This window comes from Chrysochloris asiatica, unplaced genomic scaffold (genome assembly GCF_000296735.1).
Source record: "Chrysochloris asiatica unplaced genomic scaffold, ChrAsi1.0 scaffold00137, whole genome shotgun sequence".
NCBI lineage: Eukaryota > Metazoa > Chordata > Mammalia > Afrosoricida > Chrysochloridae > Chrysochloris > Chrysochloris asiatica.
Genome location: NW_006408655.1, coordinates 6,883,900 through 6,896,485, shown reverse-complemented (window position 1 = coordinate 6,896,485; position 12,586 = coordinate 6,883,900). Strand labels below are relative to the sequence as shown.

The window sequence follows — 12,586 nt, the reverse complement described above, 5'->3', positions numbered from 1 at the left end:
AGACTGAAAAGTTAATCACTCCCCTCCTTGCTACAAAATGTCTACCTTTACATTTCCAACCCTCACAATCAGTCCTGATAACAATTATTCACTATTGTATTACAAGAGACTTACATGCATTTCCTTTCATCAGCCCCGCCCAGACAGATTGGATACTATTCAGTGTAGATTCATTTGATGTATTTTTAATAGTAATGTCATTCGTTGGTATAATTGGGTATATGTATTAGAATTCTCCAATAGTAATGATGCTAGTATGCACAAATTCCATTTGAAGTCGGGCTAAAATAAATATTTATGAAAATACAAAAACTTCTTTTTGAAACTTGTCATCATTTTTCCAAAATCGTTAAAAGATTTTGTTCTGCTTAAGAGTTTGATGGAGTCCTGATGTGGCGCTGTGGCTTAATGTGCCAGACTGCAAAGCTTTTGAACTGCAAAGTCGGCAGTTCAAGCTCACCATCTGCTCCTCGGAAACCCTGTACAGGGTCGCTATGGGTTGGAATTGACTTGACAACACTTAACAACAACAACAAGAGTTTGATAATGAGCCCTAGTAGTGTAGTGGGTTACGTGTTGGACTGTTAACTGCCAGGTCAGCAGTTTGAGTACACCAACTGCCCCATGAGAAAAAGATGACGCTTCCTGCTCCCGTAGAAACTTACAGCCTCGGAAACACTGTACAGGGCTGCTCTGAGTTGGAACTGATTTGATGGCAAGCAAGAAGAATTCACATACAAATTTCATTATTCTCTTTTATTGTATTTAATGAAACATGTAAAAAATACAAATTTTAAAATATGTAAGTAACTGAAAGCTCTTCACTAAAAATGAATAATACTTTTCTAAAGTGTTTGAAAATTTATCACCAGCTCATCAGTTGTTGAAATGCAGACTAGAATAAATACCAGAGAGCATGTTAAAAACAATTCATACCAAGTTCTGAGTAACAAGACTTCTTTTGTTTTTGTTTTTAAGTTCAGAGGTATATTTAGAAAAGGTGTTGATATCAACATTAGAAGTGTTAAAGAACAGTCACATTCGCTGTTAATAATGTCAGAAACTGTCATGTATTTTTAAATGTAGTCTCTAATGGTTATGTGCAAAGAATCTTTTAATTAATTTTGTTAACTTCATTACAATATTCTGCATTGTATGCTTTAGAATTAATATATAAAGGCCCAAAATCCCCTGGTGTGCATTTTATTTGCCCCTATCCTTCTTAATTTTAAAGACCATCATTGGAATACTGAGTTCATAATAACATTTCCATCTACTTAATTGAGTAAATGCACCTCATACAGATTAGCAAGAGCTGTTTTATCTGCCTGTTTTTCATGACCTAATTGCTAATCTGCCCTCATGTCTGTCTGCTTTACTGCTGAGATTGTGCAGCATCCTTTGAGAGCTACAGTAGAACTACTTTGAATAGGACATAGTCGTCTTATTAAAATGATATTTTAGAGGGGGAAAAAGTTGTAAAAAGAGTGATTTCTTAAACATAAAAACTCTTCTGGGAAGTCTGTTTACAAACAAAACTGTTGGTATTGCTTGGAAGGTTTCTGCCTCTTTGTTAACAATGTTATCATTTATATAAATAAATTGAATATTTATAAATATGGGACAGAGTATTGATATTTATATACATTTTCCAATTACAAGAGTTTATGCTAGATAAATAGAAGTCAATTCTAAGTATACATAATGAAGCAGCCTTTATCAAGAATGAAAGAAAATGTACTTGATTTATTTCATAAAGAGGTGAATTAAAGGTCGTAGTTTGAATAGGCAAAATGGGGGAAGTATAGAACTAAAATTTAATATTTCCCTTTTCATTTCTCTGCCCTTAGAGCCTACGTAGAGAGTGCAGTGGCTCTGTGGGGTTAATACTGGACTGCAAACCTCAAGGTTGCTGGTTTGAGCCCACCCCCTTCTCCACAGGAAAAAAATGAGGCTTTCTACTCCTGCAAAGATTTACAGCTTCAGAAACACTGTACAGGGTCACTTTGAGTTGTAACCTACTGGGTGGCACTAAACAATAACAACAACATAGCCTACATAGTTTTGAAATATGATTTTAAAAACAAAAACACACTTGGACATTGGCTACCCAAAATGGTGAGGGGGTGGGGCCTACAAAGGCAAGAAGTGACTGGCTTACAAGCTTTCAAGAGGGAACCTAGATCCAGAGGGCACAGAGGAAGGTAGAATCTCCACTAAGTAGTATCCAATCTGTCTAGGCAGGGCTGATGTAAGGAGATGGGGACAGTACTCTTGTGGTACAATAGTGAATAATTGCTATCAGGACTGACTGCAAGGGTTGGAAATGTAAAGGTAGACATTTTGTAGCAAAAGGAGGGGAGTGGTTGACTTTGCAGTCCAGGAGCGGAGGTCCCTGGGACCATCAAGGGAGAAGAGTGGAGTGCAAGACCCTACCCAGAGAAACAGTGATGCCAGAGATGGAGGCAGAGACAATGATATGGAGACATGGAACAACTGGGGACTCTAGACCCAGAGAGGGAAAGGGGCTGTGTGCTGACAACCGAGGGGTAGGCTTGCAGGATGTACCCTTTGTTGTTTGATGATGCATGGAGGGTATTGTAACCATGGCAGTGAAATCATTTACAACAAGATGATGAATGTAAAGCTAATGTTCTCCCATGTAAACTATCACATAATTCACAACTATTCACTATTGTATCACAAGAGACCTAACCCCATCTCCTTTCATCAGCCCTGCCCAGACAGATTGTAAGCCAGTCACTTCTTGCCTTTGTAGCCCCCCTATTTTGGGTAGCCAATGTCCATGTTGCCCATCCGTGGCTACTCTATGTATGGAGGAAGTGGGAATGATCCTCGCTGTAAAGATTTGTTCCCTCTTTTGAGCCTGCTGCATCCCTAGGTGCAGATCAAGTTCATCAGATTGTATCAGACTACTCATTTTTCCTCATCTTTCTTCTTTTAGTTGAGCTCTAATCATCCAGTGATTGAAGCCAGGCAAGTGGTTATTATCTGCAGGTGTGGGTGTTCCTTTGCATATACCCTCTCTTCTTATCAGCTGGATGCTTCACTCTCCACTCTAGTCCTCTATGGCTATGTCACTGACTCTGGGCCCAAGAGTCCCCAGGTCTTGCCATACTGCTGGCCAACCAGGTCTCCACATGGTTCACAGGAATCTATTGAACATTGTAGGGCTTAGCTCACAGCTTTATTGCTGTTTTTCCCTCATTTCCCCTTATCGGTGACTGAATGTGGTCACCAATCAGAGCGTGTATTCCCATTGGTCCTTAGTCTTGGAAGGGGGTTTGCCCTGAGGGGACCAGACTACGCGCCTTGATGTCTCCTGTGCGAGCAACTTGCTTGTTATTGTAGTAATTAGTTGGGCTGCCATTTTTGTTTTTTATTTTTCATGTCAGTCTTTCTTTCAAGAAGTATCTTCTATTCTTCTAGCCACTCCAGGCTGGTCTGCTTGTCTTTTCAAATGGAAATTTCTCACCTCAGAAGATTCTGGAGGTGGTTTAGGATTCCACCTATGGTCTTATGTAATGCAGAGGCCCCTCAGGAAGCCTCCTTCACTGGGCACTTTGTAGCCCCATTTTAGGTATTCCAATCAGTTATAGCAGAAGACAGATTTACAAGCTTTCTATGGTGATATTTTTGGCTGTTTTTTTCTTTCCCCCTCAAGTGTCTATTTTATAATAGTATAACAGGGAAACCAAGATTCAAAAGACAGCCAAGCATCTTAACATTATTTCCCCTTTTTTCTCCATTCCAATAATTTCTCAATCCCTGTATCCCAGAGCCCTGTTGTTCCATGGTTGTGTATACATCATTAGTTACCTCTGTCCCACTTAGCCCATGCAAACCTGCCTAATTGTTTTCCTGTACACTTTGTTTTTCCATATGTCATGTTTTGTTTTGTTTTTTTAACTACTGGCATTGAGTCATTTATGACTCATAACTACCCTGTATGGGGTTTCCGAGTTTGTAAATCTTTATGAGAGCAGAAAGCCTTGTGTGTCTCTCACAGAGAAGCTAGTGGATTTGAACTGCTGACCTTGCAATTAGCATTCCAATGCTTATCATACGTTGCCAGCAGGGCACTCCATTTTGTTGTGTGCCATCGACTCAGAAATGTTCTGTAAGGTTTCTGAGAGCAACTAGTGAGTTTGAACTGCTGATTTTGTGGTTACCAGTCCAGTGCTTATCCTACAGTGGTACTGTTCACCAGGACTCCTTAATCTCCTAAAATTTTATTTTCATATCTATAATTTAATAAAAATCTTTAAATATACATCCATATATATATGTATATCTGTACATATTGATTATAGTATTCCTTTTCTTTTCCTTTTTTCTTTGCTTCTGTGCTTTCTCATTCATCTATCTCCCCACAAACCTGATAGTAGATGTCCATCCATATTTTTTTCATGTTTATGTATAAATTTCAGACATCCATATGCATATTTATGCACATACACATACATAGGGATCTACAGAGACATTTTGTTTTGTTAGTATGGAACTATGCATACTTTTCTGCATCTTGCTTTTATTTCCCTAGCTTACCGAAATCTCTCCAAGTCAACTGGTGTAGCTTTACTTCAGGTTCTATTAATGGAGACTCAGTATTCCTTACTAGGGTGTATTATCAATAACTGTTCAGTCATTTCGCCCATTAATAAAGTACACACTCACTATGTTAGGCATTTTACATCTCTGTGAAGAAATAGCCTTTCTACACATGCATACACATGTATACCCATGTACATGTACTTAGACAATTACATTCTAATGCTTTTATTTAGAAGTTGCTAGGAAAAATGTTATGTTTTACTTTTAATAGATATTCTTATGTAACTTTCCAAAAAGGTTGTAATGTAGTAATTTCACATTTCGACTAGTAATGTAGGTAATACCTCTTATACCTCCAGTAGTAGGTTTTATTAGATTTTTAATAATAACAGAGTTAAGCTACTTTCTTAAGATTGTGTAACTATTAAGTTGTAAAGATAGGAGTAAAACAACAGACTAGGCTCTTTCCATTGTTCCACATTGAAACATTTGATGAAAATAATTTGGAAACTAAAAATGTCTGCAAATAAACATACTGGTTACATAATGATCACCTACTTTCATCATAAGTTTTTTTGAGTTTTATTTGCATATAATGTAGTGGTTAATATGCAATAAAAGTTAGGGCCAGCTGTTTATGGTAAAACAATTTTATTTTGACGATAGAACAACATTCACATGTTCTTTCAAGATATGATCTATGAATCAAATGTTACAAATTATTTTTATATAAATCTCAATAATTGATTCTTTTAAACATTTTTAGAACAGAAGAAAGTTAAAGTAAAAAAAACAAAACCAGAATTTCCTGTATACACGCCTTTAGAAAGTACATACATTGAATCTTATGATCATGGAACTTCTATAGAAGAAATTGAGGAACAAATGGATGATTGGCTGGAAAACAGGAACAGAACACAGAAAAAACAGGTAAACAATTTTTAAAACTTGTAATTCAGTACAAGAAATACAGGAAAGCATATAAAATGCATATGCTCAGTTTGATGAGCCATTGCAAAGTGAATCAAGTTAACTAGCCATCACCAAGATTAAGAAACAGAACACCTCTAGTGTTAAGAAACTCCCTCATTCTTTTCCCCAGTGCTACTACCGTCTTCTTCCATAAAAAGAATAACTATCTTGACTTTTAACACTATCAATTAATTTTGCCTGATGGTTGAAGTTTAGCTGAATAGAATCATCCCATTATGTATTCTTTTGCATCTGGTGTCCTTTAGTCACTATCTTATTTGTTGAGATTTATCCATTCAGCAGAAATTTGTTCATTTTCATTACTGTGTAATAGTCCAGTTATAAATATACCTCAATTTATTTTTGTTGGACATTTGTATTCTTTCCTGTTTGGGGCTACAATGAGCAATTTCCCCTAATATTTTTATACATGTTATTTTAGTACACATAAGTATAAATTTTGGGGTTTGAAGTTACTTCCAAGGTCATACATAGTTAGGGTATGTTGTTGTTCTTAGGTGCTGTCGAGTTGGTTCCATCTCATAGTGACCCTGTATAGGATTTCCAAGGAGTGGCTGGAGAGTTGGAACTGCTAACCTTATGACTAACAGTTCAGTGCTTATCCTACAGCTCTACAGTAGGACTCCAGGATTTGTATAGTTCAACTTTAATAAGTTCCTGGTGTGGTACTGTGGGCTAATGCGTCAGACTGCAAAGCCATTTGAACTGCAAGGTCGTGGTTCAAGCTCACTAGCTGCTCCTCAGATACCCTGTACAAGGAGCTCTGGTAGCATAATGGTTATAATTCAGGCTGCGAACCTCAAGGTCAACAGTTCGAAACTACCAGCTGTTCCGTGGGAGAAAGATGAGGTTTTCTGCGCCCATAAACCTTTACAGCCTCGGAAACCCTGTACAGAGTCACTATGAGTCAGAACCGACTCCACGGCACACAACTACCACCACCATGGTTCGGAATCGACTCTATGGCACTTAACAACAACTGTATAAGTGAAAATGTTTAGTTTTCTAAAATATTTGAATCAATTTCCACTTCACTAACAGGATATAGGAGTCCTAGTGTGGCACTGTGGGTTAATGCGCCAGACTGCAAAGCCGTTTGAACTGCAAGGTTGGCGGTTTAAGCTCATCAGCTGCTCCTCAGAAACCCTATATACAGGGTCGCTATGGGTCCGAATTGACTTGACGGCTCTTAACAATACAACAATAAATAGGATATGAAATTACCCAAAGTCTTTACTAATAGTTGGTCATGTTTTTGTTTTTGTTTTTAATATTTTAACCATTCTTACAGCTATTCAGTGGTATGTAATTATGGTTTAATTTGCATAGCTCTGATAAATAATGCAGTTGAACACCTTTACTGATATTTATTGGGTATTGATTTTCTCCTATGTTAAGTGTATTGTCAAATTTTTGCTGTTTTTTTTAATTGGGTTGCCTGATGTTTCTCTTTCCTTATTATTGTAGGTTAGGTAAAACTTTACAGAGCAGATTAATCTTCCATTCAACAATTTATACATTTTTGTTTGTATTGTGACATTGGTTGCAATCCCTCTGGCGTAACAGCAGTCTTCCCCACTTCCTTCCTGGGTTCCTTGTTTCCATGCATCCTTCTTTCTTGGCCTCTGAACTTTGTTTTTGGGCAAATACTGCCTGTTTGGTATCATATGGTTGATTGTTTTGAGCATAACATTCTTCTTGTTATCATATACTTTATACAAGGGTATGTCAAAATGTATTAGTAAATCATCTACAAAATCTTAGAAACCTTTATTAAACAAAAGCATTAAAATGTGAAGCTATAGTTTCTAGACATATCTAGGTTTGTACACTAATTGAGATGGTGTTTTCACCTGTCTAATCCTGGTGTGGTGCTGTAGGATAATGCATCAGACTGAAAGGTCAGGTTGAACCAGAAGGTTGGCAGTTCAAACTCACCAGCTGCTGTTTGGAAACCCTATACAGGGTCACTGTGAGTTGGAACAGACTCAATGACCCTTAACAACTACAAATCCTTCCCTGAAGAATTCTGTATTCTTTGATTTACATCACATGTTGTGGAATGAATTATGTTCCCCACCGCACCCCCAAGTCATTGTTTTGATTGGAACTTTTTTTTTGAGTCCTCAAATGAGACTGAGACAAATATATTACTGAGAGAACTTATCTGCAGCCTTCTAATGATGGCAGAGACTTGTTTAATTATACTCTGTATATGAGGTCAGAAGTCAGTTTGAAGACATCTCCTGACTTACATAGCTGCAAGAGTTGAAGAACCCTGGTCAGGTGGCAGGCTTCTGGCTGAAGAGGCAAATGAATCCAAGGTCAGTTGGTAAGATGGCAGGCTACTGACAACTTCCAGGATTGCGGGAAATTCGGCAGACTACTGGCTGGAGTCCAAAGAACTGGAGATACATGAGGAGTCAAAAAAACCCACTTTTCCACAGCGTCCACATATATTGGAAGCAGACTACAGCTCAGAGAAGATTCCTTTCATGGATCGGGTGCTTGTAGCAGATATCATCATGGGGGTTTACCACTTCTTAACTGCCAAACCACTAAGAATTATAGCTCAACCAAGTTGAACAAAACCTTAACTATCACAAGACTTCAGTAGCTACTCACCAAAGTAGCATGTAGGCTATTATTTTTATGGACCTTGTTACGCCAATTGTTCTAGTCATTCTCTGAGACTGTGGTCTTAAGTCCCCAAATCCAATGAGTCATTCCCGAAAGGCATGTGATTATGGCTAAGAAGTTTTCAGAACTTTGCCCCTATTTGCTCTATAATATCCTTGGATATATTTACAGCATATACATATAGAAATATCATCTGCCAACCTATATAAACATTGTACTCCCATTTATAACTCGCTGCCTCCTGGATCAAGGAGGTTCTCAACGCAAGGATGCTGGGTCCAAAGGATGTGCTCCACTCCTGACTTTCCTTTCTTGATGGTCATAAGGATCTTCCTTTCCACCTTAGGAATGGCTCTTTTCAAGCCTAGTATGATGGCAAAACAGACCAATCTGTACACTGGAGTTCAATGTACCTTATTTACATGGTCTTACCCCCACAGAGGAGCTCTGGTAGCATAGTGGTTATGAATCGGGCTGCGAACCTTCAGGTCAGCGGTTCGAAACTACCAGCTGCTCCGCGGGAGAAAGATCAGGCTTTCTACTCCCGTAAAGATTTACACCCTTGGAAACCCTGTACAGGGTCGCTATGGGTCGAAACCGACTCGACGGCACTTAACAACAACCCCCCACAAGGGTATCATACAACTTATTTACTTTTTTAGCAAGATAGCCAGTCTCCTTGGTGGGCCATGTTGTTGTTGTTTAAGTGCTGTTGAGTAGATTTCAACCCACAGCGACCCTGTCTGGGGTTTCCCAGGAGCGGCTGGTAAGCTTGGGTCATTGTAAGTACCTTATATGTTGCATAGTCCAACCCAGACATTTGGTGAGAGTTACAAAGACTATGAGTAGAAGAGTAATTCAGTAATTCACTGAACTGCAGTGGCCTTTTATACCTTCTTTAATTAGTGTAAGGTTTACAAGTTTCATCCATGTTGTAGCATATAATAGTACTTCATTTCTTTTTATGACTAATTATATAGATATATCACATTTTGTATTCATTCATCTGCTAATGGACATTTGGTTTATCTCTACTTTTTTGACTGCTCGAACAATGCTGCTATGAACATTTGTGTATAAGTTTTCTTTAAAACTTCTCTTTCATTTCACTTGGGTACATAATTAGGAACAGAATTGCTGTGTCTTATGGTAATTTTATATTTAACTTTTTTGAAGAACTGCCAAATTGTTTTCTATAACAGCTGCATTAGTTTATGTTCCTGCCAGCAGTATATGATGGTATAGTTTTCTTCACATTCATGCTTTTGTTTTTATTATTATAATAATCATCCTTTTGGATTAGGAGAGCCCTAGTTGGCGCTATAGGATAAGTGTTGAATGACCAACAGTTCAAATCTGCCTGCTGCTCTCAGAAAACCTATACAGGGAGCCAACTCCCTGGCATGGCTTATGACAGCAACAATGGCAAGTGGGTTAGGAGGAACCCTGATGAATGGTGAAAGTGTTAAACTGCTAATGAAAGGTCGCTGGTTTGTACTCCAGCTGCTCCGTGGGATGAAGATGAAGCATTCTACACCTGTAAAAAACTGCAGCTCGGAAACCGTATGGAACAATTCTACTCTGTCTTATAAGATCACTATGAGTTAGAATCAGTTTGATGGCACTGGAATGAAGAGTTGAGTCAGTTAGGGTTTGTAATTTGAGTCTTTTTGTTTTCTTAGTTGATATAGCTAACTATTCTTTATATTATCTCTGACTTTATCTTTATTATCTCCTTCCTTCTATTTGCCTTGGGTTTGGTTTGCTCTTTTTTCTAATTTATTAAGGTGAAAGATTAAGGTTAACATTTACAGGTAAAAATTTCTTTCTGAACACTGCTTTTACTGTAGACTATAAAATTAATTGGAAGAGATCCATATTTGTGCCCATTCCAAAGAGGTAACCCAATGGAATGTGGAAATCATGGGACAGTATCATTAATAACAAATGCAAGTAAAATTTTACTAAAGATAATTTTAAAATGACTACAACATTAAGAGAATTTCCAGAGGTTCAAGCCAGATCTAGATAAGGAAGTAGAATGAAGGATATCATTGCTGACATCAGATGCATCTTGGCTGAAAGCAGAGAATATCAGTAAGATGTTTACCTGTGCTTTATTGACTATGCGAAGACTTTCAACTGTATGGATCATGACAAACTACAGACCACGTTTCAGAGAATGACTGTTCTTACTTGTGCACATGAGGAACTTGTATATAGACCAAGAGTCAGTCATTTGAATAGAACAAAGTAACACTGAATGGTTTAAAATCAGGAAAGATGTGTGTCAGGATTGTGTTTTTTCACCATACTTACTTAGTATGTTTGCTGAGCAAATAATTCGAGAGGCTGAATTACTTGAAGAAGTATATGGCATCAGGTTTGGAAGTAGACTCATTAACAACCTGTGATATGCAGATGATAAAACCTTGCTTGTTGAAAATGAAGAGAACTTAAAATACTTACTGATAAAGATCAAAAGCCACAGTCTTCATTATGGGTTGTGCCTCAGTGTTAAGAAAACAAAACTCCTTACCAGTGGACCAACAAATAACATCATGATAAATGGAGAAAAGATTAAGTTGTCAAAGACTTCATTTTACTTGGATCCACTAGCAACATTCATGGAAGCAACAGTCCAGAAATCAAACTATGTATCACATTTGCTCAGTTTATTTGCTCAGTTTATAGATTGAATAAGAATGGTGAAAGAGTACAACTCTGGTGCACACCTTCCTTAATTTTAAACCATTCAGTATCAGTTTGTTTTGTTCTAACAACTGCTTCTTGGTCTATTTACCAGTTCCTCATGAGAACAATTAAATGCTCTGTACTGCCTATTCTTCACAATGGTATCCATAGTTTGTCATGATCCACACAGTGGAAAGCTTTTGCATAGTCAATAAGAGACAAATAAACCTCTTTCTGGTATTCTCTGCTTTCAGCCAAGATCTGTCTGACGTCAGCAATGTTATCCCTAGTTTCATCTTACAAGTTTGGCTTGAATTTCTGGCAGTTTGCTATCGATGTACTGTTGCAGCTGTTTTTGAATTACCTTCAGCAAAGTTTTCCTTTTTTTCTTTTCACCACCTTTGTCTGTCAGTTTGTTATATTGTGTTGGCTTGAGTGTTGCTGGAGTCTGTGGCAACAGTATTTTAAATACCAGCAGGGTTACCCATGGTGGAAAAGTTTCAGCAGAAATTTGAGAACAAGACAGACTAGGAAGAAAGAGACGTAGTATTGATATTTGAAGATATTATTAATGACTGCAGGATTCTAGTTTGGCAGTTATTTTCTTCCAGTACTTTGAAAGTATTCTGGTGTGACACTGTAGGATCGGCACTAGACTACGAAACACAAGGCCAGCAGTTCAAACCTATCATCTGTTCCTCACACATTCCATAAAGGGTTGCTATGAGTCAGAACTAACTTGATGGCACTTAACAACAACTTGCATTGTATTTGTTGAGAAGTCAGCTGATTTCCATTTATTGTTTCTTTAAACGTAAGTTGTTTTTTTTATACATGCTTTAATGTTTTCTCATTGATTCTAATTTTCCTCATTTTCATTATGATGTGCGTAAGTGTGATTCATCCCATTTAGAGTTCAAAGAGTGTAACTCTTAAGACTTAGTCTTTACTCAAGCTTGGAAAATTCTCAGATCTTTGCCTCTTTAAATATTGCTTCTGCTCCATTCTCTTTCTGTTTGTTCCCAGAATCCAATTTTGTATATATTTGACATACTGTCTGTATTTCTATGTCTCTAAATTTATCTTAATCTCTTTATATTTTATTCTAGATAACATTTCTGGGAATCTTATGAAATTTATTGACTCACATGAGCATTAAAAAAATAAGCATATTTTGTGAAGGTTCAGTGATCTATATTAAAAATCTTTTTTCTCTAGTAAATTTTATTTATTTTTAACCCTTTTCTTTATGGACAAAAATCACCGTAAATTATTGGCAAATACTTGGCATGAGTATTTTACCTGAATACAGTTAGGCACACCCAGTTATTACTTCAGGATTCCAACCCCAAATACTTCCAAACCCTAAACATACAGAACAATGCAATAGCTTTTCAATCATGACAGTATATTCTGCAGTGAGATTTTTAAGCAAATGGACATAAACACTACAAAAGTATAAGATGTTGACTAAAAAAGATCATGTAATTTTTAACTATATCAGCAGAAGTTTAGCATCCAGAAGAAGAAAGGTGGTTGTTGTTGTTGTTGTTAGATGCCACTGAGTCGCTAATGACTCAAAGTGACCATATTATACACAACAGAACAAAACACTGCCCGATCCTGGGCCAACCTCACAATTGTTGCCACACTTGAGCCCACTGATGCTGCCACTTTGCCAATC

At 37.4% G+C, this 12,586-nt stretch overlaps 1 protein-coding gene across 1 annotated transcript in view; it reads left to right on the top strand.

The window, feature by feature from the left end:
- Positions 1 to 12,586, top strand: part of DNAJC1 (DnaJ (Hsp40) homolog, subfamily C, member 1) — a 295,976-nt gene that overhangs the window by 158,355 nt on the left and 125,035 nt on the right. Inside the window, exon 8 of the mRNA XM_006869898.1 lies at positions 5,342 to 5,505. Coding sequence (XP_006869960.1) covers positions 5,342 to 5,505 — 164 coding nt within the window. The remainder of the gene's footprint in view (positions 1 to 5,341; positions 5,506 to 12,586) is intronic.